This window comes from Lingula anatina, chromosome 2 (assembly GCF_051362555.1).
Source record: "Lingula anatina isolate TDL-2025a chromosome 2, LinAna3.0, whole genome shotgun sequence".
NCBI lineage: Eukaryota > Metazoa > Brachiopoda > Lingulata > Lingulida > Lingulidae > Lingula > Lingula anatina.
The window spans coordinates 8,466,036-8,493,534 of NC_141768.1; the positions used below are offsets into that span (position 1 = coordinate 8,466,036).

A 27,499-nucleotide genomic window follows, 5' to 3' on the forward strand; every position below is an offset into this window, starting at 1 on the left:
GAGAAAAATGGATTGAATGATTTAGTAGTTTGTCATTTTCTTAAATATTGGCATGTTTCAATTCTCTGTTTACATTTGTGGTGCTCAACATGATATTTATTATATTTTGCTTTGTTGTTTTCATTGTTCTTTATAATTGACACTTGTAGTGGTCATTTTTAGTCCCAACTATTGCCTTGATTAAGGTATAGAAAGAGCAATCTCTTGAATGAGATAATAAGCACAAAATATACTACACTTTAAAGATATCATTATATTAATGGTCACAACAGTTTAATAATCTTCACTTTTACAATCTGTGTTAAAGAATGTTTGTACAAAATGAACATACCAGAACAACTAAGTATTGCATTTAGTATCTAACTGGCCCAAGTAATTTACAGATGTATTCAAAAGAGCAAATGGTTCCTGTTGCAATGTGGTCTGTACATTTACCAGCATTACTGTCTAGTGGCTTTATGTTTAATACATTATATTCAGATCTGTAAATACCAATGCACCAAGTTTGCATTATAAGTCTTGATTCTAGTATGAACACAAATGGCCATGATAATAAAAACCCTTCAGAATGTTTATTTACTTCACAACTGTATTAACTTATTGAGTAATGTAAATAATGTAAATGAAGACCAGAATCTGGTGATATTAACGGATAATAAAAAACTTATCCTCGAATAAAATGGCAAAGAGTTATGTATTTGCTCTCTGCAAGAAAGCTCAAATACCTTATTAATCAATGAAAATATAGAAATACATTGATAACTTAGAATACAATGTTATGGGTTCTTGCTTGATTTTTTTTCTATAAATGCACCAAAAGTTATTAGGCTAAAGTACAGTATCTTTTGTTATGACCCACAAGAATTAATCATAAAATAAGTAGGAACCCTGATATTTAACTTAGCTGTGTAAAAGACTGGTTATTTCTCATGTTAGCTTACAACAATAACATTTTTTGCTCTGAAGCTGTGTCTATTCTTTACACACAGTGTGCTAATGATTATCCAAATAACCACCATGCAGGACTTTTAACTCTTGGGAGTTACTATGACTGACTTGTCTGGGCTCTATTCAGAGTGATAACAGCTTTCATTCTCCTTGGTTAGATATCCATAATAGGACTACAGCCACAACTAAAATGGATAGCCATCTAGCATTTCCTTCCTTGCCAGTGACTGAGTGGCTTGTTATTATGTATTTACTAAACCAGCAATGGTAATCTATTTTCATTACATTCAATTTAATAATGTAATATCATTTCATTGTGATCTTCATACTGGACATTCAATCATTTCAGTCCCTGAGGGAACTGAACTCGTTTCAGCTCACAGAATTTTTATTTCCTTATTCAAATCCTATATAGCTTAGTATTTTCCTTATTTCAACCTAAAAGTACATTCATTTGTACACCAGCCACTATTCAGTGTTGCTGTTCAGCTCTTCACTGCATCCATTATGTTGTAATATGAACCAACACCAGACTGCTCCAGGTTAACATTGTACCATGTGAATGGAGCCTAATGCCCCTATTTCACACAGACCACGAATCCCACGAATCGCCAGGAATTGAAAATTTCAGGATTCGTGGTTGAATCGTAATCAGTTCTTAACAGATTCGTATTCGTATAATCGTAGTCAGTTCTTGCAATTCTTGATCAATCGGGCATTCGTGGCAAAAATTTTGAGCTGTTCAAAGTTTTGGCCACGAACTCCCGATTCCTAAAAATCGTAGTGAATTTCTGGACAATATTCGTGCGATTCCAGCCGAATCCCACGAATATTCGTAACACTATCGCACCTGTATCGTAACTGAATCGTAGAGCGTGTCGAATTAGACCAGAAAATTGGCAAAATCTCACGACTCCAGCCGAAGCCCACGAATATTCGTAACACTATCGCACCTGTATCGTAACTGAATCGTGAGCGTGTCGAATTAGACCAGAAAATTGGCAAAATCTCACGAATCCTCACGAATCCTGAAATTTGTCAATTCCTGGCGATTCGTGGGATTCGTGGTCTGTGTGAAATAGGGGCCTTAGAGACCTCATTCTCTAGCATGCTATTACTGTCACAAAAGTAATATTCAGAACACTGGGAAGTTCACAACAACAGAGAGCAACTTGTTTTTTATAAAGCTGGGTTTCATCTGGAGCATTAGAGATGTTAACCTCACCATGAAGAAATCGGCTTAGAGTGAAACCCAGGTCCAATGCTAGGTGTTCTCTTCCCCCCATGTGACAGTTATTTCTGGTCATGTGAACTGCTGCATTGCTGTTTTTACTCTGAAAATGAAACAGATGAAAAAAAAGATGACTTGTTACTGCAAAGCAAGTGTTTACAACTGAATCATGTTTTGAAAATTAAAAAATGAAAAAGAAAAGACAAAAGACTTAGAAACTCTTCATTTAAGTAAATTACAGCATTGATTAGGAGAGATTTGCCAGTTGACAACCAACTCTATAGATAGGCTTTCAAAGGAATCATTAAGCAGTTTTCCTTTTCTGATCTCCTATTAACTACTTTTCAATTAGGACTCCCACATGTAGAATACAATATGGATCACCATCTTGGCAAAGAAGACTAAGCACACATCCGCAGTACCAATTTGAATTCATTAGGCAGTTTTCCCTCCAGTCGATGTCAAATGTGAGATTTAGCTGTTGAAATGTTGGTAATGAGTGAACAGGGTGGTACTTACTTGTCAAAAAGAGTTGTATTATTTGTGCTTAAGAGCTGTTGTAGCAATTTATGTACACCCAACTCTGTCAATTTGGCTTGCCTTTCTGATGCACCTGTCAGAGTAAAATTTTTAAAAAGTTTCAAAATGCACTATGTGAAATATTGACATAACTCTAAAAATAAACAAAAGTGGAAGATGAAAGTTAAAACCTACATTAACTTAACCCTAAATTAACATCATTACTTTTTTAATATATTGACAGTCAATGAAAACGCATCATTTATTTATCAAATAATATTTTAAGTTCCTTTGGCACATTAAGAAAATAACAGTTTTCATGTGAAATATGTGAAATATGAAACAGTGGTCAGCCCACTCTCCTATGACAAAACAAGTGCATTTGTACTCGTTTATATGGTTGGAATCAATTCTCGGTAAAAAAAGTGCAAGAAGGTTTTCTGATGCCCGTACAGGCAATATGTTATTTCAACATAAGATATTGCACTCTGACATGATGTATTTTATCTTTCACCCATTATCAATTTCCACTCTGTGTGACTTTCTCTCTTACTTTCTTCCTCATTCCAGATTAAATTGCAGATGCAGAAAGTGGCAGCTATTTGCAAATTAACATTACTATGCATCTGAAAATAAAGACAAAAAAAATTCACTTTCGCAAACTTTTTAGTTATTAGCCAGGTTGATACTGATACCACCTGTTTGCACAAATGCAATAAAATACCTTTGACATCATCTCACATGCAATTCAAAGTTATACAAATGGTGGAAATAACAGATAGTGGAACTGTAAATTTCTCTCAGCGAATCATGACTATTAGTAGTGATGAGACTGCCATTTAATGAAAAATTTGGAAAATATGGTGAGTGATCCAGGCCACCGCCTAGGCCAATGACATTTTTGGCTCCAAAAAAGTCAGAAATCGCTGATAATCGGAAAAAAACCATCCCTGTATTAGTATTGCAAGAGTGTGCGACATGAAACAGATAGCTTAATATATAATGACACTCACAGGAGGATGTGTTCACCACAGATCGATAGAAATGTTTCAAATTAGTCTACCTCTTATGTCATCTGCAACATTATTGCATCAAGAGGCCAGTTTTTCTAATAATACAAATGATTAGAACCTGCCTTCATAAGAAACTGTTTTTATCCACTCAGGTGATTTTATAATTACAGTGATAACTAATAATGAATGAGGTAATACAAATAGAATCATTCATCATCAGTCATCCAGTTTTACTGAGATAACTGAAAGTTGTTTTTTTTCGCATGCACACATGGATTGAAATCCACAAACTGCTTGCTTCTACCGTTCAAAATTGTTCTTTATAAGAGACAGAAACTGTCATTTGCAAGCAGCTACTAAAAGTATAAACTTACCATGTAATTCATTAGCTTTTTTAAAACATCTTCATTTCCCATGATAAAATCTTTTGCCGAGTCTCCATCTGCAACATTGGCCAAGATGCACAGGGTCTACAAATACATAATCAAAATCTCAAATTAATCTTAATTAAGACAATTTCCACAGATTTCCAAGTTAATACAAAAATCAAAGTAATTAATCAAGATCATTTCTGACAACATTATGATTTAGCACACTAATGTATTCTGTAGAATAAGAAATGCAGCAATTACAGGATCAAATTCTTCCTAAAGAAAATATGAACCTTAAAAAGTTGACTAAATTGTTGAATAATTCATTAAAAGAATTTATTCTGTTTTGTTAAATAATTGCCAGGAAAACAACTTTTATACCAGTTACAAAGGCATAAAAAGATTTCAAATGCGCAGACCTACGACTGACCATAAATAACAGTTAAAATGTGAAAACATATATAAAATACTTCCTATTAAATCGGGGCCATTTTTTTCAGTTTCCATGATTTAAAAGCTTAATGAAACCGTTCTGCAAAACAAATAAATGGGCAGTAACACAGCAAAAAATAAAAGTTTATTCTAGACTGGGATTTATCAGTAGATTTTGTAACAATTCAATGTAGGAATATTATCTCATATGAAGATAGGACAACCTCAGGTGAGGTGTAACTAAGAGACATAGGGGAATTCCAGACACTAGTAAGGGAACACAGGTTATAGTAATATAACAAAGACTGGGCATGCATGGAAGCAGATATGCTGTTGAAAATATTGTGAAGCAATGGTGCACAAAGACCAGATGTCAATTCTCAAATCTTTCATTGTTTCATATCCATCAAAATTTCTTCTGTGCACTCAGTGGCAAATAATTCTTTACATCATGTTCAAATTTATGAACCTGAATAGAAATATTCTCTCAACTGTGTCATCAAAGAAGACTACCAATTCACTTTGTGCCTATGATGGTGCAAACACCATGACATTGGTATTGAGGGTTTCAGAAGTCAGGATCTGCACCTTATGGTGTACCATTGACTGGTAATTGCTCTCCAACGAACAGGTAAACATCATGCCCACTATCAGCTTGGCCTTGACGTGTCTGCATCCATCACATATCTATGGAATGGTTATTGCCACAAATTAATACAGCCTATATAAGATGTCTGTACATTTGTTACATGTAGCTTCAGCTGGCTTCTTTTTTCATGTCTATCCCCAGACTTGCTTAAATATTAGCTAAATGAGCTACCTGCCTCATTGACCTGTATAAGTGCAAACAGTATGTCAAGAGACAACCAGCTTCAACCGTTTGCCAACACAATCCAACACTCTAAAAGATTAGAGGGATAACAACTGTTCATTTTGGCCAAAAATGGATCTTCCTGGGGTAAACGTTTTCAGTTTTGAAGGTATGAAAATACATAGCTTAGCATTTTTCAAAATCTCTTTCTATGCCTGAAAAGAAAATGATTTACAATGTCCAAGCAACAAATCTGGAATGTGGCCTGTGGGGCTGGTTTTAATGATCTCAAAATAAATAAATAAGTAAATAAATAAATAAATAAAAACAGGATAACTTTATGAATCATATTCAGACCAGGCATATTCAAACACTATTTGTACCTTTCCCTGCTTGATGATTTTGGCAAATTTGAAGCAAAACGCCATCTCAGTTTTCAAATCAATCTAACAAGAATTGTGTACAGCCACAACTTGGCTTCAGCAAACGTTATAGTTGTACCTACACACAGAGCCCTGCCTGTACAGTAAAAAATGATTAGCAAACACTACACACTTAGAGAGTAATGCAACCCTGAAATAAAAGCTTTCCATTAATAGTAACATAACATCCCAAAAATTCATTACAATGATCTGATCACAGCTTAAATTCCCCGAAGCCCTTTTTATCTAATATAACATGAAGCTTTTACTAGTCAGTAGGTGCTTTAATGTAAAATAAAAGGAACTATGAGATGATTAAAATATGATTTAAGCATATGGTTTTCTTTAAGTACCACCAAAAGTAATTATTAAAATCTAAAAAAAAAATCCAAAACCCATTGCATTTTTTGTTTCACTGAGCACATACAGCTGCAATAATGCCAACTGTAATTAAGGAACATTTGTAAAGTTGTCCAATTGGGCACATTTCTCTGTTGAAATGAATATGAAAGAGAAGTTTCATCTCTTTAGAGGGTAATTAGACAGGACATATCATGAACTACACCACAATCAGTATTCCCAGTGTTTTTACTAAGAAAGTACTTCCAACGTTCATCAATCTGTAGTGTCAAATTCCCTGCAATTCTGTGCACATAAATAAAACCCCCGGAGGAAATTGAATCTACAAAATAAAAGGCAGGACTTGAATCACTCAAATATTTTTTCTTGTGGGATTATTAGTGACCAGATACAATTGTTAATGCAGTCCCCAAGCAAACCACTCTCCCTATTAACGGACACATGCACTTTCGATGCCACACAAACATCCACACTTTCTCTTTTTCAAAAACTATTCTTCAATTATTTTAGTTAGTATGTGTATTGCGATATTTCCAGGATAATTCCCTAGGTCCTCTTGTGGTCAAAATCACAAAGCTGGTCAATTGGACAGAGATTTCAAGCTAAAAGGATAAAACTACATTCCCTTGGCTCAAGAAAGTTGTTTTAAGATAAAATATCTATCAAATAATTTTTCATAACCTTCCTAAAATGTCCATACAAAGCGTGCTTTTTCCCCATCCTAGAGGTATCATCAAGTCATATCCAATGCACTTAACAATGTAGAACTTGGTGACTTATCAAAATTAATGAAAAACACAGTCCCTAAATCTAAATTTTCTAACAATTACACCTGTAATTCATCAAGAACTAACTTGGTAACCTTAGAAATGAAAAAATCTTAGACCCAAATGACTAAAATTGTCCCTTTTGACCATGAACTTTAAAATCCACTATTTTTAGTATGAAACATCCATTTTTTGTACAAAATATCACCCCTCATGCCAAATGAGTTTACTTTCAGATTGAAACTATAACTAAGCTGCTTTTGTGATACACTAAGACTGCATTCCCACAAATTTAGATCGATCCACCTGGATCGACCTAACTCCCTGGGGGTTCATGCTAAATTGCTGTCAGCCGAGTGCGCATGGAAGTTAATTACCCCCTTACAGTTTTTAGTAGGCGGGACAGACATTTAAGCCAGCTAAGCTGACTGTAATCTAGTGAGACTCCCCACAGGGATAGATCGATCTAAAATCTGTGGGAATGCAGTCTAAAACTGTAACATAATATGATATATACATCCAATCCAGAGTATCCTTTGATGAAGGCAAAACTGTACATATAAAAAAACTTGAGAAAAGTTTCCATGGCAAGACCCTGATAAACATAAAAATTGTCAGTACATCCTTACCTAACAGTTATCAAATATATGATGCATCTTGCATTCAAGACATATGGGGTTTTACTAGTTGTTCTAAAGATGATCTTTTCCCCCTTGCCAATGTGAACCATTTGCAAACTCATCCAAGAGACCATGAAACAATTGCATGTAACTCCATCAGCAGCTTATGTGCCCAAAATTGGGTTGTATTAGCTGACATCTTTGCATTAAGTTCAGAGGTCTGTAACATATACAAACAGATGGGCAGACAGACAGACATACAAACACAAAGAAGGGGGCTAATCATCTTTCTATCTGAATCTTCAAAGTTGCCAACATTTAGGAACAAGCAAAATTCCAAAGAAAGATTTACCTTTAATCAACAAAGAGCAGTCATTTATACCTGAAGTAAAAAAAAATTTCTTGGTCTAGATGATGTAACGATTCTTCACCAACAATAAATATGTCAAAGTATAATCTTTCAGCCCAAATGATCTGTAAAGCCCTGGAGAACTAAGTAATAAAGACCAGCAGACGTGAGATTGATGGCAGTCTGTTTCATATCCCAAACAGGATAACTTAAACATAATAATCATCGACCAGATGGCCTTGTGGTCAAAGTGTCCACCTCCAGAGCAGGATGATGTGGGTTCTATTGCGTCCTGGGACATACCAGTCCTTTATAAACGGAACCTGCCATCTCCCCACTTACCAATGAATAGATAGGGGTTGCAGCAGGAATACAAATCCCTGGTCTAGCAGAGAAAGATATTCTTCATTTGCTAGTTTTCAGTGCCCCATAAGGCAGCTGGCTGTATCCTCCCCAAGGAGGCAAAAAGCATCAATAGCCAGACTGTATCAGGGCCAAAAATGAAAAGGTGTCCATGTAAACTGCACTGTATTACTGTATATAAGAACAGAACTTTACTTTTACTTGTAATAATTTTTCTTTTCATTTTTACATTCAGTAGTGAGAAATGTGAAGACAACTGAACCACAAGATTTTTCCCACTCAATACTTTTTCCCCTGATACATAATGTCTGTCATCACTGTAAGGCTGAAAAGATCAAATATATTGTATGTTTCCCAGTGAGATTTTATAGTCATTATTATCGATACAAAGTTTTTATTCTTTTGTGGGCATTATACAATGACAACCAGGAGAACATTTGAGCTATTGTACAAGTAACATGATTTAGAAGAGTCAGATATATTATTTTCTGTGTATTTTCAAAATTGGTATGTTTTAGCAAGAGAATCAAAAGTGTTAAAGCAATATTCCACTCCGCTTTTTTTTTGGTGATCTAAAGAAAAAATAGGTCATACAATAGTGTCATTTTAACCTTACTATTTATGTATTTCTGTAAAAATGTTTGAATTTACAGACAATATGATTTTTTATTCACTTAGCATCATTGCTCAAACGCATAAAAATGAAATCCAGAAGAGCAATGACCAAGAAATCTGAACTATGTATATCATAACAATATGCCACTAACAACCTGTTTTTATTTCAAACATTTTCCCACAACCTCAACTGCAAAGAATCAAAACAGCTTAACATTTCTTATAGCATAGAAGGGAAATGGAAAAAATTGTGGTATTCAATTATTTTGGTCTAAAAAATATAATTCAAACCACTAGACTGAGAAGAAATATCAAAATTAGAATAGTGTAATTGGTTGTTTACTCCCCCCCCCCAAAAAAAGGAAATACATTTGCTTAATCTAAATTCTTCCCACTCTACACTGAACTGTGTACATTCATCTGAGAGTTAAACTTGTCTTGATTCAATTTCCAGGGATTACACCTACTGTGAATTGAAACAACATCAGCAAATGGTGAAGACTGTTTAATCTTTCAAGCCAAATTTACTGACACAAATTTACAGAAAACTGAATCAAACAAAAAAAATACATCATGTTTTAAAATAGGCTCTTCAATTAAAATACAATAAAACTGAATAATAATTAAAGGTACAATGTGCTCCTTTGAAAATTTGTCAAAGCCGTATTTTCCATGTTTACATATCCTGCAAAGCTATTTTATTAAATCTTTCCCAATCCAGCCCTAAAAAATAAAACCCCTCAAGTAAATGTACAGAAAGACATGTAAATCAGAAACAGACTTCACAATTATACTACTTACTATCATGTAAATTATTTAGAAGCAAACCATTAATTTAAAAATGGAATAAATCATTGCATCCAAGTGTAGGGAGGGGTCGAGCAATGATTTATGAGGAGAAATTTGCTTTTTTGTTGTGGGTAAATCCCAAATAGTGAAAGGCTCCACACAGCTATTGGCATTACTTGCCTGGCGCAAGTGATTATTTGAGTAGTAAAACACAAAAGGCTAATTATGCTGTATGTGTCACACATAACCTACTTTTTTAAAAATTCCATAAATATTACTTCTAAATTTTTTACATCTGATTCATTCAGATGATGCAAGAAGAAAATTTAAAAGTAGTAGGCTGTGATAGTGATACCTTACCTTAAAGCTACGTAAGCATACCATTATTTGCAATTATGGATAAGCTAAACAATAATATGTAACCCATTTTCAGTTGCTTTGAATATGAAAGACGACAGAGAAACAGACTTCACAATTATACTACTTAGTAATACTCTTATGTATTGACATGGTACATATAATATCTATAAGCCTTTTGAGTTTTGTTGTTTGTATTTGGATAACTTTATGGGTTTGGGCGGTGACAATGCATAATGCCTTCTTATATAAAGAAAGACGCAGTTTCCTAGACACTCAGACAAGTTGGTTGGCCTAAACTTATAAGAACAACCACTGCTTGAAAAATGTGATTTTTGAGTAGGGCAATTAAATTTTTGTCAAGCCCTATACAGTACCTTTAAGTAAAAACATATACACACACACACACCTTCAACAGCATAAGGTCACAGAAAAAAACCTACTGAAGGGAGTTAGGTCGTATTCAGAACAGATGATCTGCGGACTCCACGGTTCAAATATGGCTCACCCCATATAATCCCCTAAAGGTCTCCTTGCCTATCACACGCACCAGTCCTACAGGGGCTTTGCAATTAAACCTTCGGAGCCAACATATAACCTGTTTAATTGCTAGACCCCTGCAGGATTGATGTGTCTGGTAGGCAGGGAGATAATTAGGGGATTATGTGACATGGCTTTTAAGTGGGGTTGGCCATATTTGATCTGTTAGGCCTCGGATCATCAGTTCTAAATGTGGCCTAAGAAGTCTGTGTTGAGGCACAAAGTATTTGCACTGTCAGAAAGAATCACAGTAAACCTATCTGAATGTCTGCAAGTAAATCAATCAAATGTAAAGAATTGAGGATAAGGAATGACCAACACTCAGGATATAAATTTATTCATTTTATAAGAACAAAGGGGACTGAGTTGGTCCCTACCTGTTCTTTGACTTCCACAGGGTGGTCCCCTTCTAAAATAAGTATCACTGCCTGCATTATCTGTATCCCATGCATACTCATGATATGGTCTATGTGCTGCAACAGAAAATATAAACCATAACTATTCATGAAACATACCATGATCTTGTGCTTAAAAAGAGGCCACATTTCTTACATGAATCACAAATGTATAAGTTCACTTGAGCCAGACTAGGAAAAATAGTCAAAATGATAACAAGATAATTATAAATCAAAATATCATTATCTTATAAAGAACAAGACCACTATTAAATGAGGTACTGCTCTAACATGAACTGATCACACCCATAGGCATAACAGGGGTAGGGACAAATTTTATTATTATTCCAAATAGGAAAATGTGTGCAAATCCCTTCCCTCCTTCTAATTAGTGGTTGCAAATGTGATTGGAAATGAAATATTGATACTGCTGGCAGACTGCAAGAGCATATACCGCAAACTGATACTTAATGTGTTTTAATTTGATAATGTAAAATGTGCAAGTAGTCCCAAAACAATATAATGAGAGATAATGGCAAATGACTATTGAGTAAAATAATGCATAGAATGATCATAAACGTTCTATTAAAGAAGGCAACATTTGGGAAGTAAGGGGACGGGTAACAAAAAACCAACTAAAAATTATTATCAATGTAAGATTAACCTTTCTTCTTTGATAAAAGAATAACAATTTAAGGAAAGTCAGATTATTAAGACCACACCTTTGCAACTGTTGGATAAAAGTCATGGTGAAAAATATATATAACCAGAGCGACAGGGGCATCAAAAACAAGGACAAAGATAACCAAACTTCTACAGCTATCAGAAATATTCCAGGATTCCTTTTCACACTAGAACTTCATTCAAAAGTCGGTCCTACATTCTTTTAAAAATTGGTCATTATTTTTCTTAATTCATTCAGTGTCAGGCTAAACCATTACACACTTCTTATTTTCTGTAAAACCACCCCAATATTCCCAATAAAGTGAACCATTACTTTATTATCTGAACATTATAGAACTAGCAAGTCCCCTGAAAAAAACTAAGCTCACAAGTTATGACAAATTCTACTAAAATGGTAGAAACAAAAAGAGCTCGGTCTACATTTTGAAGAAATCCTCCAGGGATCGACAAAATTTTTTCTGAGAAAAGATTTCTGCATGATATACCATGATTTCACAGGATATTCAATTATATCTTGAGGATTCCATGCTTACTGGCTTGTTAGAGAGGAGATTCCGTAACAGTCCCAGTGTCTTCATGAGAACATTGACATCAGGATCAGAGAGCAGACGGAAGAGCTGGTCTGTACCCAGGGCTGTGAGGATCTGGCTTTTCACCTTCTCTTCTGCTTGGAATGTCATATTCTAAAAACCAAAATCATAGGGTTGAGGGGTTTTAAAGATTAACACTAAGTTACATAATTGTAAATAATTTATATCATGTGATAGGCAGTTTTTTCATTAATATAAAACAGTGAATTTTTTAATATTCTAAAAAGTGAATTAAAGTGCTCCGTGTCTTACTATTGGAGAACAATATCCATTGGATAAAATAGTTATCCTCTGGAAATTTATCCTGTTTCACAAACAATGGATACTTTTTTATTCTGATATTGCTATCCATTGGCGGTGATCCTCAGGCTAACTGCCCAAAGGGTCCAATAGATAGTGTCATGCAATGAGATGCTCTAATGATAATCTGATCATCTGCTGAAGTCAATTCTAATGTCAACACTCCCAGCAGTATATTAATTCCACATGGAAAGCATCTGATCCCTCCTCCACTTACCATAAGTGCCCAAATTCCATTCAACCTCAAAACTGGATTTTCCCTCTTAGTAAGTGCTACAAGTAAGTCGACTGCACCCAGGTCAAGAATGGGCTGTAAAATTAAAAACAGATAGTTATTCAGATATACAAAGAAAATATCTTTAAGAAAAAATACAATGGATAACATCCTCAACAAAACACAATTACACTTCCATTAATATATCAGATCTGATGTTTTATTTTTTAATTTGTTCAAACAATGAAAATCGGGAAGTGCTGAACCTAATGCATTACCAAATTGCTCAATATACATACACAGATTAGTTTTCAATTCTTATTTTAAGCCATGCATCCTGTCCCTTTTGATACAAACTTGTTTGATAAAATCACACAATGCCTGCAAATTCCCAGGCTACAAATCCTCTTAAAAGGAATACCAGACATCCAATAACTTCCTTGGGAAACCTCACTCGTCTTATTAAATTGCTGACATCTTTGACCAAGTTCAGTTGAGGAAAATGTACCAAATGACATTTATTTCATAAGTGTCTGATCACGTCTGAATGGTGTTTCGAAGATGCAGACATTTCTGCAGACTAAATGTTTTGGTGCATTTAGTCTATTTGCTTTGGTAAAGATGACAAATCAGAGGTAAATTTGGTCAACCAAATAAGGTATTGTAATTAAATAATGTGGTAAACACCAACCTAATTTTTCACATTCTTAAAAAAAGTCGTCATACTAATATACAGAATTTCTAAAGCCTATTATATAGGCAACAGAAAATAAACAACAAAGGTAATAAATAAGGCATGCAATATCTAATCTAGTTTTCACTTTAGTTAAAGATATTCAACAGGTCTAAGAGCTAGGAAAACACAAAAAGAAAACAGCCAAGGTAATAAGTACATTAATCAAAACATTTCCTGATTTTATTATCACCTTGCCACGAAGCATCCGTCCTACCTCTTTGCTTGGAGAAAACTCCAGCAAGAGATTACATAATGTTGAGGATGCCACCGTCAACACATCATCTGAGGCCATTGTAATGAGCTGAAATATAGATATACAAGTTTAGTATGAAGTGTGAAACACCTTTGCATATATGTAGATGCATGTGGGATATAAAACAAACTGCATACTCTCTAAGGCTGCATTCACAACAGTGAACTAACAGATCTGCGGATCAAATATGGCAACCCAGTTAAAAGCTTGCCGTGTAATTCCCTCATAGACACCAAATGGATTCCCCGCGGATTGTTGAGAACACATTGTCTGCTGCCGTTTAAATATGCGATATAAATAGTAGAAAATACTTATATATAACATTAGTTTGATTTGAGACTTTTTATAAATGCTTCTTTTTCTAAGGTTTAAATATAAATAGACACTTTATTGGGCCCTGGCGTGGATGTCAAAAATCCATTCTCTTTTGTCAAAGATGCAGAAAGAGGAGAAAATATCACTCAATTGTGACAAGGAATCTCCAAAAGCTCCCAACATGCTGTTTCTTATATCTTCAGCCATATTCAAAATAGTTTGGGGTTGATAAAAAGTACCCGTATGTAAACAACCAGAATTGCAACTCGGGCTTGCCAAATTGTTAGTGCTAGGTATTGCTATGGTGTGAATACTTTTATGGTATGTTGGTTTAATTCATGGGTAGAGTGGTTAATATGGGCGTTAGTGCTAAAAGATCTGCAGATACTGTAAGTAAATGGCAATTATCATTTTAATGAGGCCTGGGTGTATAATAAAGACGTAGTGGGTTGTCTGAGATAGCTGAAAAGATAATAACAACACTAGGTATGCCTTCAGATAATCTTTTCTTTGAAGGGACAGTCTTAGACCACGCCTCTCCATGTGTAGTCCCAATGGAGCCGAGATATAATGACTGTACCCCCGCAGGGCCGATGCGTGGGGAGGCGTGTGAGAGGCGGAGAGACTATTAAAAGATTAGGCGGTTTTTCTTTCATGTACATCCGCCATATTTAGTCCCCAGGATTTGTAAAGCCTGGCTCAATTCGTTGTGAATGCGGTCTTAATGTCTTTAAGCTGAATTAAGAAATATAAGAAGCCTTGCAGGACGTAAATATGACTGTAGGGCATTTTGAAATGTACGGAGAGTACCTTTAATCTTATATTCATATATTAATTTACGTACTTTAACACATGTTACCCACAATGTGACATGAGATAAATTACTGAAGTGTGACATAACAAAGCTCTTAGGCTTGCCCTGATATCACAGATGACATAAAAAAGTTGACATGGCTTTGTGGCTTCAGCTTCATATCCTGACTGAAGCTAGCAGCATGAAAGAGGAGGTCTTTGAATCACACTGAAGTCTGCTGTCACAAATGTGAAGCTGGGTCACTTTAATTTCCAGTAACTGTGACTACATAATATAGAGTAAACTGTTTCAGTTCATTTTTTTTTTTCTAAAACCAATCAATCATAAGTCGTTTTTTTTTTTCAGATCGCAATTACTTGTCAAAATGTATGCTTCTTACAAAATGTTTTAACACAAATTTATTTACAAAGTAAAAGCATCTTTTTGTGTGAAAAAAACATATAAATAATTAAAAAAATAAATAAATAAAAATGCTCTTCAAAGCCTTCATGAAATGAAAAGTTTTGACTAAATTATCTGTGCTAAGTATATCAAATGACAAAGCAGCAAATCTGTCAAATGTACAGGCCTAAAGCAGAAAAAAATGATGCCACTTCAAATATAATTTTTATGCAATATTACATAATTCTTAACTGCATAATCATTGCCCAATTTTAATTTTGTACTACAGATAGCAAGAACATTCAGAATAGCATGTAACTACTTAAACCCCCTTTACACTGGACAGCGTCCTTTCTGCAAGCATGAAACTGGCATCGCTGTAGTCATAGAAAGGAGGCAAAAGCATAGCTTTGGTTGAAAAATGAATGCTCAATGATAGGCCCGTTGTCAGCACGTAAAGTATTATTATTTTTTACTCTTAAATGGGGCCGCATTATTGAATGCAGAAAGGATGCTGTCCAGTGTAAAGGGGGATTAATGGGGTTCAAGCCAATGGGAGTTCAGTCTATATTGGATATGCCATGTCCAAAAATATAAGTAAAAAAGTTTTTTTTTTAAATAACGAACATAAATAATCCAATAAGACTTGGTTGCCAACATGAGCATTATTCTAGTTCTAGTAAAATAAGCACCTACTTTTATGATGTTAATGTTGGATGTGCACAGAGTGGTTTTGTCAATTTTGCTGCAATATTAATTTTCAATCTTGTGCTACAGGTAACACGAACATTCAGAAAATGTTACTAGTTTAGGGCTTCAGTCCCATGGGATTTCAAAGTCTCACAATGAAAATGCCAATATATGAAAAAAAAAAACAACATTACTTCCAGGAAAAATAACCCCATCCCTTGTTTTTTCTGAATCACACTGTGTCTATACATAAAAATAAGATTATTTATTAGACTACAGTGTGACTGGACTTTTAAAAACTTTTTTAATATTTTAATATTTTTTTTACTCACTTCAGAAAAAAATCTGCATCAAAGTGGATTATCTATTCTTTCCAAAATAAAAAATGTGCTAACAGGCTTAGGCATTCTATTAATTAAAAAATGATCAGAAACACAAATACACAACCAATATCTTTGATAATTTCTGTAAAATGTACAGGCCATGCCAACACTAATTCAGTTTGGTTACTGTAATGTCTTTAACTACTCAACCAATGTCTTTCAGTTCATCTAGTCACCCCCTCCCCCCCTCCATCCTTCAAGTTATGTATTATGTTATGTATTATGTATTAAGATATCTTTCACGTGCAATCCGAACTGGCCCACCTTATGCCTACTTCTGGTACATAACACTTGGCAAATTTGACATTTTAAAGTCTAAATCAGGTTTGGGAACAAAAGAATGTAAGGAAACCCCTTTTCGAATCTTGACTACAATGCTGCAGCACATCACGGGTTTCCTAGCTCACTAACAAGCAAAAGTGTATTGGTATGGTTCTAGAAAAAGGTTAAATCGTAATTGGTAAAATGAAGACCAATTCCCAGGGCACCAAAAGTCTCAATCCTTCAACAAGTCTTCAAACTGCAACCGATTTCACTAATTTGGTGTGATGGCACGGGGTCAGCCTCTCTCTCTCTCTCTCTCTCTCTCTCTCTCTCTCTCTCTCTCTCTCTCACACACACACACACACACACACATTCTTAAAAGGGTGCTTGTGCTGGCAGGGGTGTTTTGGAAAATGGCAATATACAAATTCTACTTAAGCATAAAAACTAGCATCTGTTATCTGAGTTTGTGTGTGTATGCATTCTTGTTCCTGGTGCTTCTGTTATTAGTTGAAATACAGAAATACCAATTCATAAAAAAGTATTAGGATTAAATTTGGCTATGCATGTTTGTGTAAGCAAGCTAATGTGCCTGCTCACATCTGTAAAAGGCAAATGTCTGATATATATATATATATATATATATAATATAAGAGAGATAAAAGACTAAATATTGCCATTTCATCAGCATGAATTAAGGGTTAAGTACCAAGCATTCAATCAAAGTACTCACTTTCATGAGTGGTTTCCATACAGAGTGGTCTTGGAAACTTGTCCTTAGTTGTTGTACAGAGCGCGAGAGGCTGTGCATACACCTGACCGCAGCTAACTGGACCTTGGGGTTGGTGTCCTGAAGACCGTTCACTATATGGTCCATCAGGTTCTCTGTCTCTATAACCTGCCATGAAATCAAGTTGAAAATTAACCACAAGTTTATTGAAACAAAACAATTCACCGCTACTTCAAAAAAGTGTAAATTCTTATGACAAATAATCTAAACAAATATAAGATTAGATTATTTCAGGTTTGAAATTGATTGTCCATATATGAAAATATGTACATTCTTTATCACAATAGGTCACTTTACAATAATTGGTCAGTCCCTTATTCTGCATCCCTTTCAATTGAATGTTTGAAATAAACATATCTTGTTTGTTACTTTCTGTTTATCATTATCAAATCAGACAAGGGCATATTTGACAACAGGTAGAGATTGTGCACAATTCCCATTAATCCACAGCAAGACTAACTGTAACTGGTGAAAAGAAACAAAATCAATTTACAAGACAGCCGGATATCTTAACAAGAAATCAGTCCTTTTATTACCCCCCGAGTTAGTTAGGCTGTGAACATGACTCAATTGCTCAATGCCCTGTGGTGTATCAGGCAAGTTAACCCCAATACCAGAAGTCCAGCAAAGTTATATTAAGTTCAATATAATGTAATTTTCCCATTTGAATGCAAGAAATGTAAGCCATGATGTGCTGAGCAGGCAAGATAAAAATACTTGATATATGGGACTGGTTGCACTTTTCTTGAAAATAAACTACTTCAATTTAGATCCACAGATGTGCAAACGTGGGAATAGAGTCCAAATGTGATTTAACTTAGGATAATATCCCTCTGAACACCCATTGTTGGGAAACAGGATCTAGTCCTGCCCCCCACCCCACCCACAGGGAACCAATTTAAGATCTTCCATCACCAAGAGAAAAGAAAAAATATATTTCATTAATAAGTATTAGAATTTTGATAACCTGTATATATTTGTGACAGGCTTCACCAATGACAGAGATGGTGCCACACAGATTTAAATCATTATTACATCTGAGAGATTAATAGGCCAAGTGCATTGAAATATGAATATTAAACTATACAGTGATGTATGTGATTTAGTTTTTTACCCTGAGTAATAATAAAATAATAATTTTTGAAGTGACCAATTGATTATTTTAAATGCCAGCATGTTTTTGAACAATTATCCTGTTCACACATAGCATTGTGAAATGTGATTAGTCCCATTTACACCAACATGGTTAATCGAGATTAAGGGAATCGCGATTCTAACGCGCTTAGCTAAATTCACTTTTTTGCGTTCGCACATGTAAAAACGAAATCGCGATTCACCTTGCTAGATCTGGTAATTGCTGCCTTCAAGACCATGCTTTCGGTGTGTACGGTGTTATTTTCCGTTTAATACTCTCATCGGCCCAAATATTTAGTTATGCTGCCACTGATTTTTCAGACCAGTACGTCCTCTTGGCCATTTTGCTGACTGCGAAGAAACTTGATATTGCGTGAACAGTCTGTTTTCTTTCACTTTCAATAGAAACTGCACACGCGCCTTAAGTCCTCGACTTCCGGTGTTAACATCGATCCCATTCTCACTAGGAAATTATATATCGCGATTTAAGTTTACATCGATAGAATCCACCTCTCGAGTAGGATTAATTTGAATTGCGATTTGGTGTCTCTACTTCGTTCACACTAGAAGCTTTACATCGATAGAATAGCGATTTGGCACTAATCGCGATTGAAAGTGTCTCGTGTGAATGGGGTTATTAGTGCCAAATTGAAATTCTATAAATGTAAAGCCTCTAGTGTGAACGCAATAGCAACGCCAAATCACAATTCAAATAAATCCACCTCTTGAGTAGGATTCTATCAATGCAAACGGGGTATAAAACTTCTAGTGAGAATGCAATTGATGTAAACACCAGATGTTGAGGACTATTGGCATTTGCGCAGTGTCTTTGAAAGTGTCCAGTTGCAAGTGAAAAAAAACAAAAAAACACACTGTCCATGACTGTAAAGCAAGAGCAAGAGAATGTTTTGGCCTCCCAAACCAAGTATTTTATACAAAACAAAAGAAAAGAACATCATAAACATCAGTGCAAAAACATAGCTGTTGAGTCTGGAAGCTAATGCCCATGATCAACAGGACATACTGTGGTTCCCCTACCCAGTGAGGGTACAATTACCAGATTTAGCAAGGTGAATCGTGACTTCATTCTTACATGTGTCAATGCAAAAAAGTAAATTTAGATAAGCGCATTAGAATTTCGATTTCCTTAATCTCGATTACCATGCTGTGTGTGAATGGGGCTAATGATAGCGGGTTTGAGGAATTCTTGGAAAAATCTCTGCCCTTTTTCTCAGAGAAGACACCACAAAATGTGCATTAGTCCAATTGATTAGCCTGAATGTGTAAAACCACAGTCATGATGGGTTGCAACTAAAACCTTTCAATTGAATTGCACTCTTGATGCTAGACATGAACATTTAGAATTGTTTTCACCTATAGTTTCAATAATGGCCAAAATGTGTGTATCTTCAGTTTTTTACCCTCCACACAATTCACATGAAGTATTCAGTTCTAAGCTGGAAAATTTTGGAGGAAGCAGTGTTCCTCTGAATTGATTTCTAAACAATTTCTCAAAGTTTCAATGATTTTCAGTTCTAATGTTCTAAAACATTTTATTTCTAAAAAATTCTATGTAGCAATGACAAACCCATAAGTATACTTTCAGACACAAATACAAAAAATCCAATACAATTACTTAATCCCCATCCAGCCTACACGTGCAGTAAATATCCCTTACAAACAGGTTGCTATGGAGAAACTCCAGAAAGAATTTAATCCAAGACTGCATCATGGTAATTACTGCTATTCAGATAGAATTATTCATACCATCCACTGCTAAGAAGATTACAAATGCACCCATTTTTCTTTAATAAGTGAAACTAGTCTCATTACTGAAGATATTGCAAATATCTGCATAACCCCAAAGACAATCAGTCATTTTACAAATCATTTCTCCTCAATTTTTGTGTATTCTGAACATTTCAGTATAATACCAATTAATGCAAGAAATAGTCGGTTCATCATCTTCAAATCAAGAAGCTTTCTCTTTATGATCAATTTTCATTACTGATTATTTGAGTCAAAAGGCCAAATACTGTATTCTGACCACTAATATTCTTTACCAGAATTACCAACTTAAACTCAGGCATCAGACCAATTTACATGAGCATGATGGTCAAAATGATGTCTAAGGTATATTTTCTTTTGATGTAGTAGCATGGGTGTTGAGATTTAGAACTTTTGTCATCTAAAACAAAGACCAGGACAAAGTCTAAGACCATTGCTGATCACAACCCAAATGAGAATGTTAGCCTAAAATTATTCATTACATATCTGGTCTTTAAGTCGGTCTTAAAAAAAGGGATAATGACTCTTCAAGATTTCTATATCTGATCCAGCTGACACTTAACATACTCATATCTCTTTCATATGTAACGGAAGTTTTATTTAGTTATTCATTTTTAATTTTTTAATTCTAATTCTAATATTTCTATAATCACTGGATAATGAGGAGAGAGTATCTATACAAGAACCAGTTTTTATATTGTTTCATGATATATTTAACTAGATGTTTTCTAGCAATTTCATGAAATTGTCATGGTAGAACAGTTAAATACTCTTAAAAGATTATTTAATAATAATTATTATATATACATGTTGAAATGTTGAAACCAGGCAGTTGATAAATACTCTGAGAAGAATCAGATGATATAATACAGAATACATGAAGGATAGTATTTCATAAATTTATATACCCTTCAAGTGTAGATAATAGATGGTGTCACCTTATTTTCCTGACTGAACACTGAAAATTGATCTCATGCACAAAACGTTCACACTGTCAAACAAGGCCATGACAATCGTCACTTAGAAAAACAAATTCCCAATCACTCCCACTGTCATTACCAAAAAATTCAAAGGTCTGTTTGGCTCATTTGAGCATTTATTAAAAATCTTTTCATAACTGACAGCTACACAAAATACACCAATTGACCTAAAAATAGGTCCCCAAATATGCCTGGTTGTTATAAAATGGATACATGAAGTTTTACACTTCATAAAAATGTAAAATGAGTTACAAGGCACAGAGGCAGGTGCATCCAAAGGTTGCTAATCAAATCTATAGTTCATTAAAACGATTTATGTCGCTGAAATAATCATCTTCAGCCACAAGTGAAAAGTGTACTAAGCTACATACCTTTTTTCTAATATCTTCATCATTAGCTGCAAGGGAAGCAAACACTCTGAAAGCCGCTTGTCGGAGCTCAGAAGCACAGATAAAATCTTTATCAGGCTAAAAGATAAGAAAGTGAAAATTAAAAAATCCACAGGTCACACACAGTTCAATATCAAATACTGTGCTTCTGGAGAACTAATTAGGGTTTCTTAGATATATTGATTGAGTGTACAGCACAGTCCCAAGAAATTAAGATGTCTCATTTTTCTTTTTAATTCTGTAATCAACTATTACAGGAGGAGAATAGGAATGTCTATTTATTCATTTTACATATATTTCTTTAATCCTAGAGATATGTATCCTTTATTAAGTTCACACATTTAATTCTCCATATACTGAAGTAATATGGCATGACTAGAATGCTCAATAATTGCTAGTCATGAAACTGATCAAGGGTTTCTGGATTCTAACTTAGAATGATGAGAATTTAGACCTTTGACTTTTTTTTATAAGATTTGTTCTCCAGAGAAATATTTATAAAATTATTCCTACTGCACCAAAGGTCATTTTCACTGAGAAATAAGTACACGTATCGTAATCCTTGCAATACAATATCTTTCATCACATTTTGACTGATATGTTATGCAAATTGCATGTTTCAGAAAATATATTCAGTGACCTGCAGAATCACTACAACTCCCCTTATTCTGAGAAGCAGAACTCTGGAGCAATATACATACTCATAATTTCCTCTATAACATCAAGAGATTGGCAAATGACATGTAAAATATAATATAAATATATTGCTATCCGAGTTACCTTGGCAACAGGCAACTAATTGACTGGACTAATATTTCTAATGACAAACACAATCATGCCAATGCATCTCACCTAACACAACTGTAGCATGTTCAGTTTAAAAATTGAAGGTCAAGAGTTGAAAGGTTGTAGAACCCATCACCCATTGCCTCTCAAACTGGCAAGGCGAGCTGAACCTATCACAGTCCTGGTCACTAAATTATCCCCCCCCCAAACCCCCGAGTCATGCCACTTTGACCGACTCAAAACAACAGATTTTCATATTTTAACTGCTTGTAGCATGAGAATTTATCAGATAAATTTTGTCAAAAAAAAATCCTCCAACACAATAAACAAAAAAAAGGAAACTCTAGCATCTGTATATCTTCTTGAAATTCTTACCTCTTCACCCTTCTTATAAGAATCATTCATCCCAAGCAATGGTGAGTACCTGAAATACTCAGCCAGCGTTTTTATGAGGTGGTCAGACACACTGGCCATCTGCTGTAAGTCCATGTCCACCTCTGTTAAATAGGCCAGAGTCTCTGCACCTTCCACCCTGTCTGATACACTCTTGTCTTTCTTACACATCCTAACTAGGGTTGGTAGAGTCTGGAGAATTACAGATATATGTGTTAACAAAGAAAGCAACAAATGATCTCTTATTTGCATATTTGATTTAATCTGAACCATCCAGCATTTCTATTAAAAATAATTATGTTGACTTTTGTTTTAAATAAAATAAACTGTCTAAGGAAAAAGAAAACCATGGCTTGCAGCAGCAATAACTTACAACATAAAACCTATACATGATAATAAACTGAAGCGTGAGTAGATATTTATTAATTTCTTGATGACAACCTGAAGTATAACAGCTTCTTGTTTCAGTGTAGGACACAACCTAGGTGTGGCTAAATAATAGCCTAGCTAAGACAGAGCACTCTGCATATTTCTTTAGTGAACAGAAATGATAAAAACTTAATTTACTTTTGGGGAAAAAAAGGCAAAACTGACAAAATACAGGTTTCAGTAAATACCTTCATTGTAATGATAGGATCATGAGGATCTATTGCACCAGCTCGGCATAAATAAGTTAAACTTTTGGCAGCTGCAATCTGCATCTCTATACTTCTGTCCCTGGTTAAGCACTGTGCTATCAAGTCTGGGATCCTCTCTCCACAATAGGAAGCTGAAACAGCATTGGTGACTGTACATATATAAGTGGTGGAAAGAGGAAATTATTATTTCTATTGCATGACTTTTCAGTTTAATATAAGAATTTTGCAGGGGTTAAATGTTTTTAAACACCAGTATCATCTTACTAACCTGTTGCCACTGCTATGGACACTTGATCATTCTTGTAGCACAACTGAGCAAAACATTTTAATGCAGGCATCTGAACCTAAGTGATAAAAAATATTTCAAAGTTATATGACAGCATGTCTCTTTAAGATATAAACTACTGACATTTAAAATTTTCAATTGAAAAATATTTTGAAAAATTGTTTTTGTCTTAAATATCTTGTTTCATGAACCTGCCAATGTTTTTGGCAAATGTTTTTTTCTTTACAAGTGGGAAATACAAATTTCAATCTGAAAAAAAAAAATTTGTAAAACATAAAACAAGGGCTTTTGAACCCTGTCTTGACCATTACCTTGTATACATTTGAGCAGAGAAGAGGTGCCAGGGCTATGATAGCACCACTACTGCACAGCACTGCCTGGTGTTCTTCTGTCTGCAACAGAAAAATTCAACATTCACTGGAAATCCCCCTTTTTTGTGATACAGTTTGTTTTATCTATGAATTCTGCTTGTCTGTAATACATAAATCATACCCATGTTTTTGCTGTTCAAAATCATCCTTAAATTTAACATGAAGTAAAAATTCTGACTTGTTATTTGGCACAAAATCTAGTGAGGAATATTACATCTTCCAATTGACATCATGGAGTTATGTAGCAGAGAATATTTTAACATCGTTCTTATAAATGAAAGGGATAATACCACCGATTCTATTGATTCTCCAAACAGCCCACCCTGAAATACTTCATATGACCTACTTAAAAATCTATTTGTATTGCTACTTGCACTTTAATTTTATCAAAAACAGGCCATCTTCTATTCTTGCTTCATACCTACCTTGCAGCAGTGTGCCAAAATGTTGGTAACACATTCTTGTGTGCCTGCTGATAGGGACATGATAGAAATGAGGTGTGGGATTGTACTGGCATCCTGACATATTAAAAATAATAACAATACAGATTAATGTAGAAATCTACCGCATACTCATGAACCTGCCCACCCACACAGATCCTTAACACAAACAAACAAGCTAGATAATCGTGATAAAAATAAGATGGCATAAAAAAATACCTAGAATAGTATATTTTCAATTCTTATGATACATCGATTTTAAGTTAACAGCAATTATTAAAATGCCAAAAAGAGAAGGCTGAAAATTATATAGTTATTACCTGGTAAACATACTCTATTGGAGACAAAGGACTAATAAATATTGTTCTCAAACACCGTAAACAGGCTTCCACATACTTCAAATCTGGGCGACACAGACCTGAAAAATTTAATTACATCACTTTGCTATCAAAATTGGTCATATTCTTGAAGAACAATGGACTAAAAAGTTAAACAGCTAAAATATGAAAAAAAAGAGAGAAAGGCACTTTATTTGGTTTCCTTCCATCAAATTCACAAATGAAATTTAAAAAAAACAATACAACATAAATCTATGCAATAGTATTAAAAAACTAAATCTAAATCAACTAAATCTAAGTGGTACTAAACTAATACATAATAATTTTTAAAATCACACACAGTACTGTACTATCAATATATGTTTGGAGAATTTTAATGAAGAGGTCAATATATATATATATATATATATATATATATATATATATATATATATATATATATATATATATATATATATATATATATATAACCAGAGGGTGTCTAACTTCACAAGTTGGGGGCCCTTGATCAATAACATGCTACAAATAAATCATGGTAATTACCTTTCAGCATGACAGTGACTGTGCCAATATCAATAAGAGACTGTATGTTTTCCAGGGTTCCCTTAGCCAGGCTGCCCAGCACCACAGCAGACTCCACCCTAAGCTCTGTGCTGCTCTGATCATCAAGCATGAATTGTAGGAGCCTGGAGGTAAAACAAAGTATAACACCATTTCAAAACATAAACAAAACTATGCCTAGCTTTGACCATGAATAATTTTTTTCTAAGAGAACAATTTTTAAGTTAAGAAAATCTGGTATAGGATTATTTGAAAAATACTGAAAACCACCTTGGGTTCAGTTAAAAAAACATGTTTTGTGGGTAACCAGTAATCTTGATTAAATAATACATCAGAATATATAAGGTTTTTGAAGTAGCTACCGGATTTGTTACTAAAATGAAAATACTTCAAATATAAAACCTAACAAAATGGTAAACATCAAAAGATCTTCACATGAATACCAACACAATTAATAAAGTCTTTAAAGATACTCTGTCACTACACCAGGCAATTTCCCAATCTTTAATAGGACAGAACTCAATGTATTCTCAGTGACAACCCACCTTGGTACTACCCCCATGTTTATAAGCTGAGCTTTTTGTTTATTGTTTCCAATAGCAGCATTTTTCATGGTTCTGAAAAATAAAACAACCATACATTTCTTAAACAATTAAGTGCATTTTCATGGGGTATTATTAATCTTTTTTACATTTTATATAATTTCAATGAAGTGATCAAAATACACATATTGAATCAAAGGTTATTTGTGTTCACATCTTAGGATTCTTGACACACTTTCATGTAAATGGTGTCTTTTTTTTCTGACACGGTCAGAGTGACTGTGTCAGAAAAAGGAGACCACTAAATAAATTAGGGAAAATCAAATACTACTGCATTGATGAGAAATAAATACATAATTCTTACACTACTCCTTGAAGCCAATTGTCTGGATCCTGCCCAAATACTTCTTCCAGAAAGCTGCCATATCCATCAACCTCCTGAAGTGCAAGAAATAATTATATATTAAATATCATGTATACCTATTTAAAAATCTATTGGTATGTCTAGGCAAACTGATTGTGATTCAAAAACAAGATCTAAAATAACAATTCTAATCTGCTAAATACCATGAAACCTTTTTTCACAGGATTGCACTGAAAAATATAAAAAACCTATATTCAACTCAATGAAAATGAAAAAAATGCCAACCAACTATAATGCTATTGCTGTGTTTCAAACTGATTATTATGCCTGATGTTGTGTGTATCAACATAACCTGAATGGCTGGCAGAAAGAGCCCAGGAGAAACTGCCAGCAACTCTTAGGAAAATGAGGGGTCAGCATACTGCAACTATCTCATAGATGGCTAATAACAACTTACAGATCCTAACATTGCTCAACATGTAAATTCTGGATGACATTTTATAGAATGAATTTACTTGTTAAAAAAAACAAATAACTGGCATGCTGTTGTTTTGAACTGGCCAACTGGTTATCTGCCACTGAGTCTAGCCTATTTTAAAAGCAGTGATACATTTCACAAAACACATTTCAATTTAGAGGTATAAATGATTGAAGTAATGTGAAATTTTCAAAAGATCCTTCAGCTTCATTGAAGAGGCCTTTGCACCACCCTACTTTGGTAATCCCTTAGATGTTATTCAGATAAAAGGCTATTAGCCTTGAGTCCATATTTTCCAAAAGGAAAAGAGTCGCATCTTAAAGTGAATAATGTGTTAATTTGACGGGGTACTGGTAGAGCCAAAGCCTGGCAATAGGCTTTACAAACTGTTACTAACAAGATACGGGAAGAGATTACCACACGGTTCAGGCAGAATGTTAATAAAAAGTAATTACAAGTGTACATTATATGAAACAAGTAAACCTTTTCACCATACGGAACAAATACTTTTCTATAAATAGCATTACCATGTTAGGCGGAATCATAGTGAAAACCAAGAGAGCTTTCGTTGTCCTGACCTTGGTCTCGTTCTCAGTTATAAATAGAGTTCCTCACATTCGGGCTAAATTTTAGTTTCTCAATAATTTTTGTATAATTTTAAGTGATTTTAGTGTACAATATGCTAATATATATCT

At 34.4% G+C, this 27,499-nt stretch overlaps 1 protein-coding gene across 3 annotated transcripts; it reads right to left on the bottom strand.

Moving 5' to 3' along the window:
• Positions 1–238: 238 nt before the first annotated feature.
• On the bottom strand, positions 239–27,405 carry LOC106161312 (armadillo repeat-containing protein 8). Of its 3 annotated transcripts, XR_015332890.1 has the most exons (21): positions 27,332–27,405; positions 26,327–26,400; positions 25,966–26,037; positions 25,403–25,545; positions 24,842–24,939; positions 24,507–24,599; positions 24,022–24,102; positions 23,693–23,768; positions 23,404–23,555; positions 22,769–22,978; positions 21,590–21,685; positions 17,260–17,424; positions 13,617–13,727; positions 12,694–12,786; positions 12,120–12,269; positions 10,885–10,980; positions 4,086–4,181; positions 3,252–3,324; positions 2,699–2,792; positions 2,035–2,282; positions 239–1,517 (listed from the first exon to the last, which is right to left on the bottom strand). XR_015332890.1 is itself a non-coding variant. In XM_013538225.2 (20 exons), the coding sequence occupies exons 1-20, from the start codon at positions 27,347–27,349 to the stop codon at positions 2,252–2,254; spliced, it is 1,998 nt and encodes a 665-aa protein (XP_013393679.1). In that variant the 5' UTR covers positions 27,350–27,405; the 3' UTR covers positions 239–2,251. The 3 variants fall into 3 exon arrangements, 2 of the variants coding, with proteins under 2 accessions (XP_013393679.1, XP_013393678.1); XM_013538225.2 differs by having other exon boundaries at positions 239–2,282; positions 13,641–13,727; XM_013538224.2 differs by having other exon boundaries at positions 239–2,282.
• Between the last annotated feature and the right edge of the window lie 94 nt (positions 27,406–27,499).

What these genes read in the sequence shown, in the direction of transcription:
- LOC106161312 (XM_013538224.2), bottom strand. An exon ending in TCTGCTCAAATGTATACAAG is followed by an intron (nt 23,769 to 24,021) that starts GTAATGGTCAAG and finishes TTTATCACTTAG; the next exon opens with GTTCAGATGCCTGCATTAAA. An exon ending in GTCCATAGCAGTGGCAACAG is followed by an intron (nt 23,556 to 23,692) that starts GTTAGTAAGATG and finishes ATGCTGTTTCAG; the next exon opens with CTTCCTATTGTGGAGAGAGG.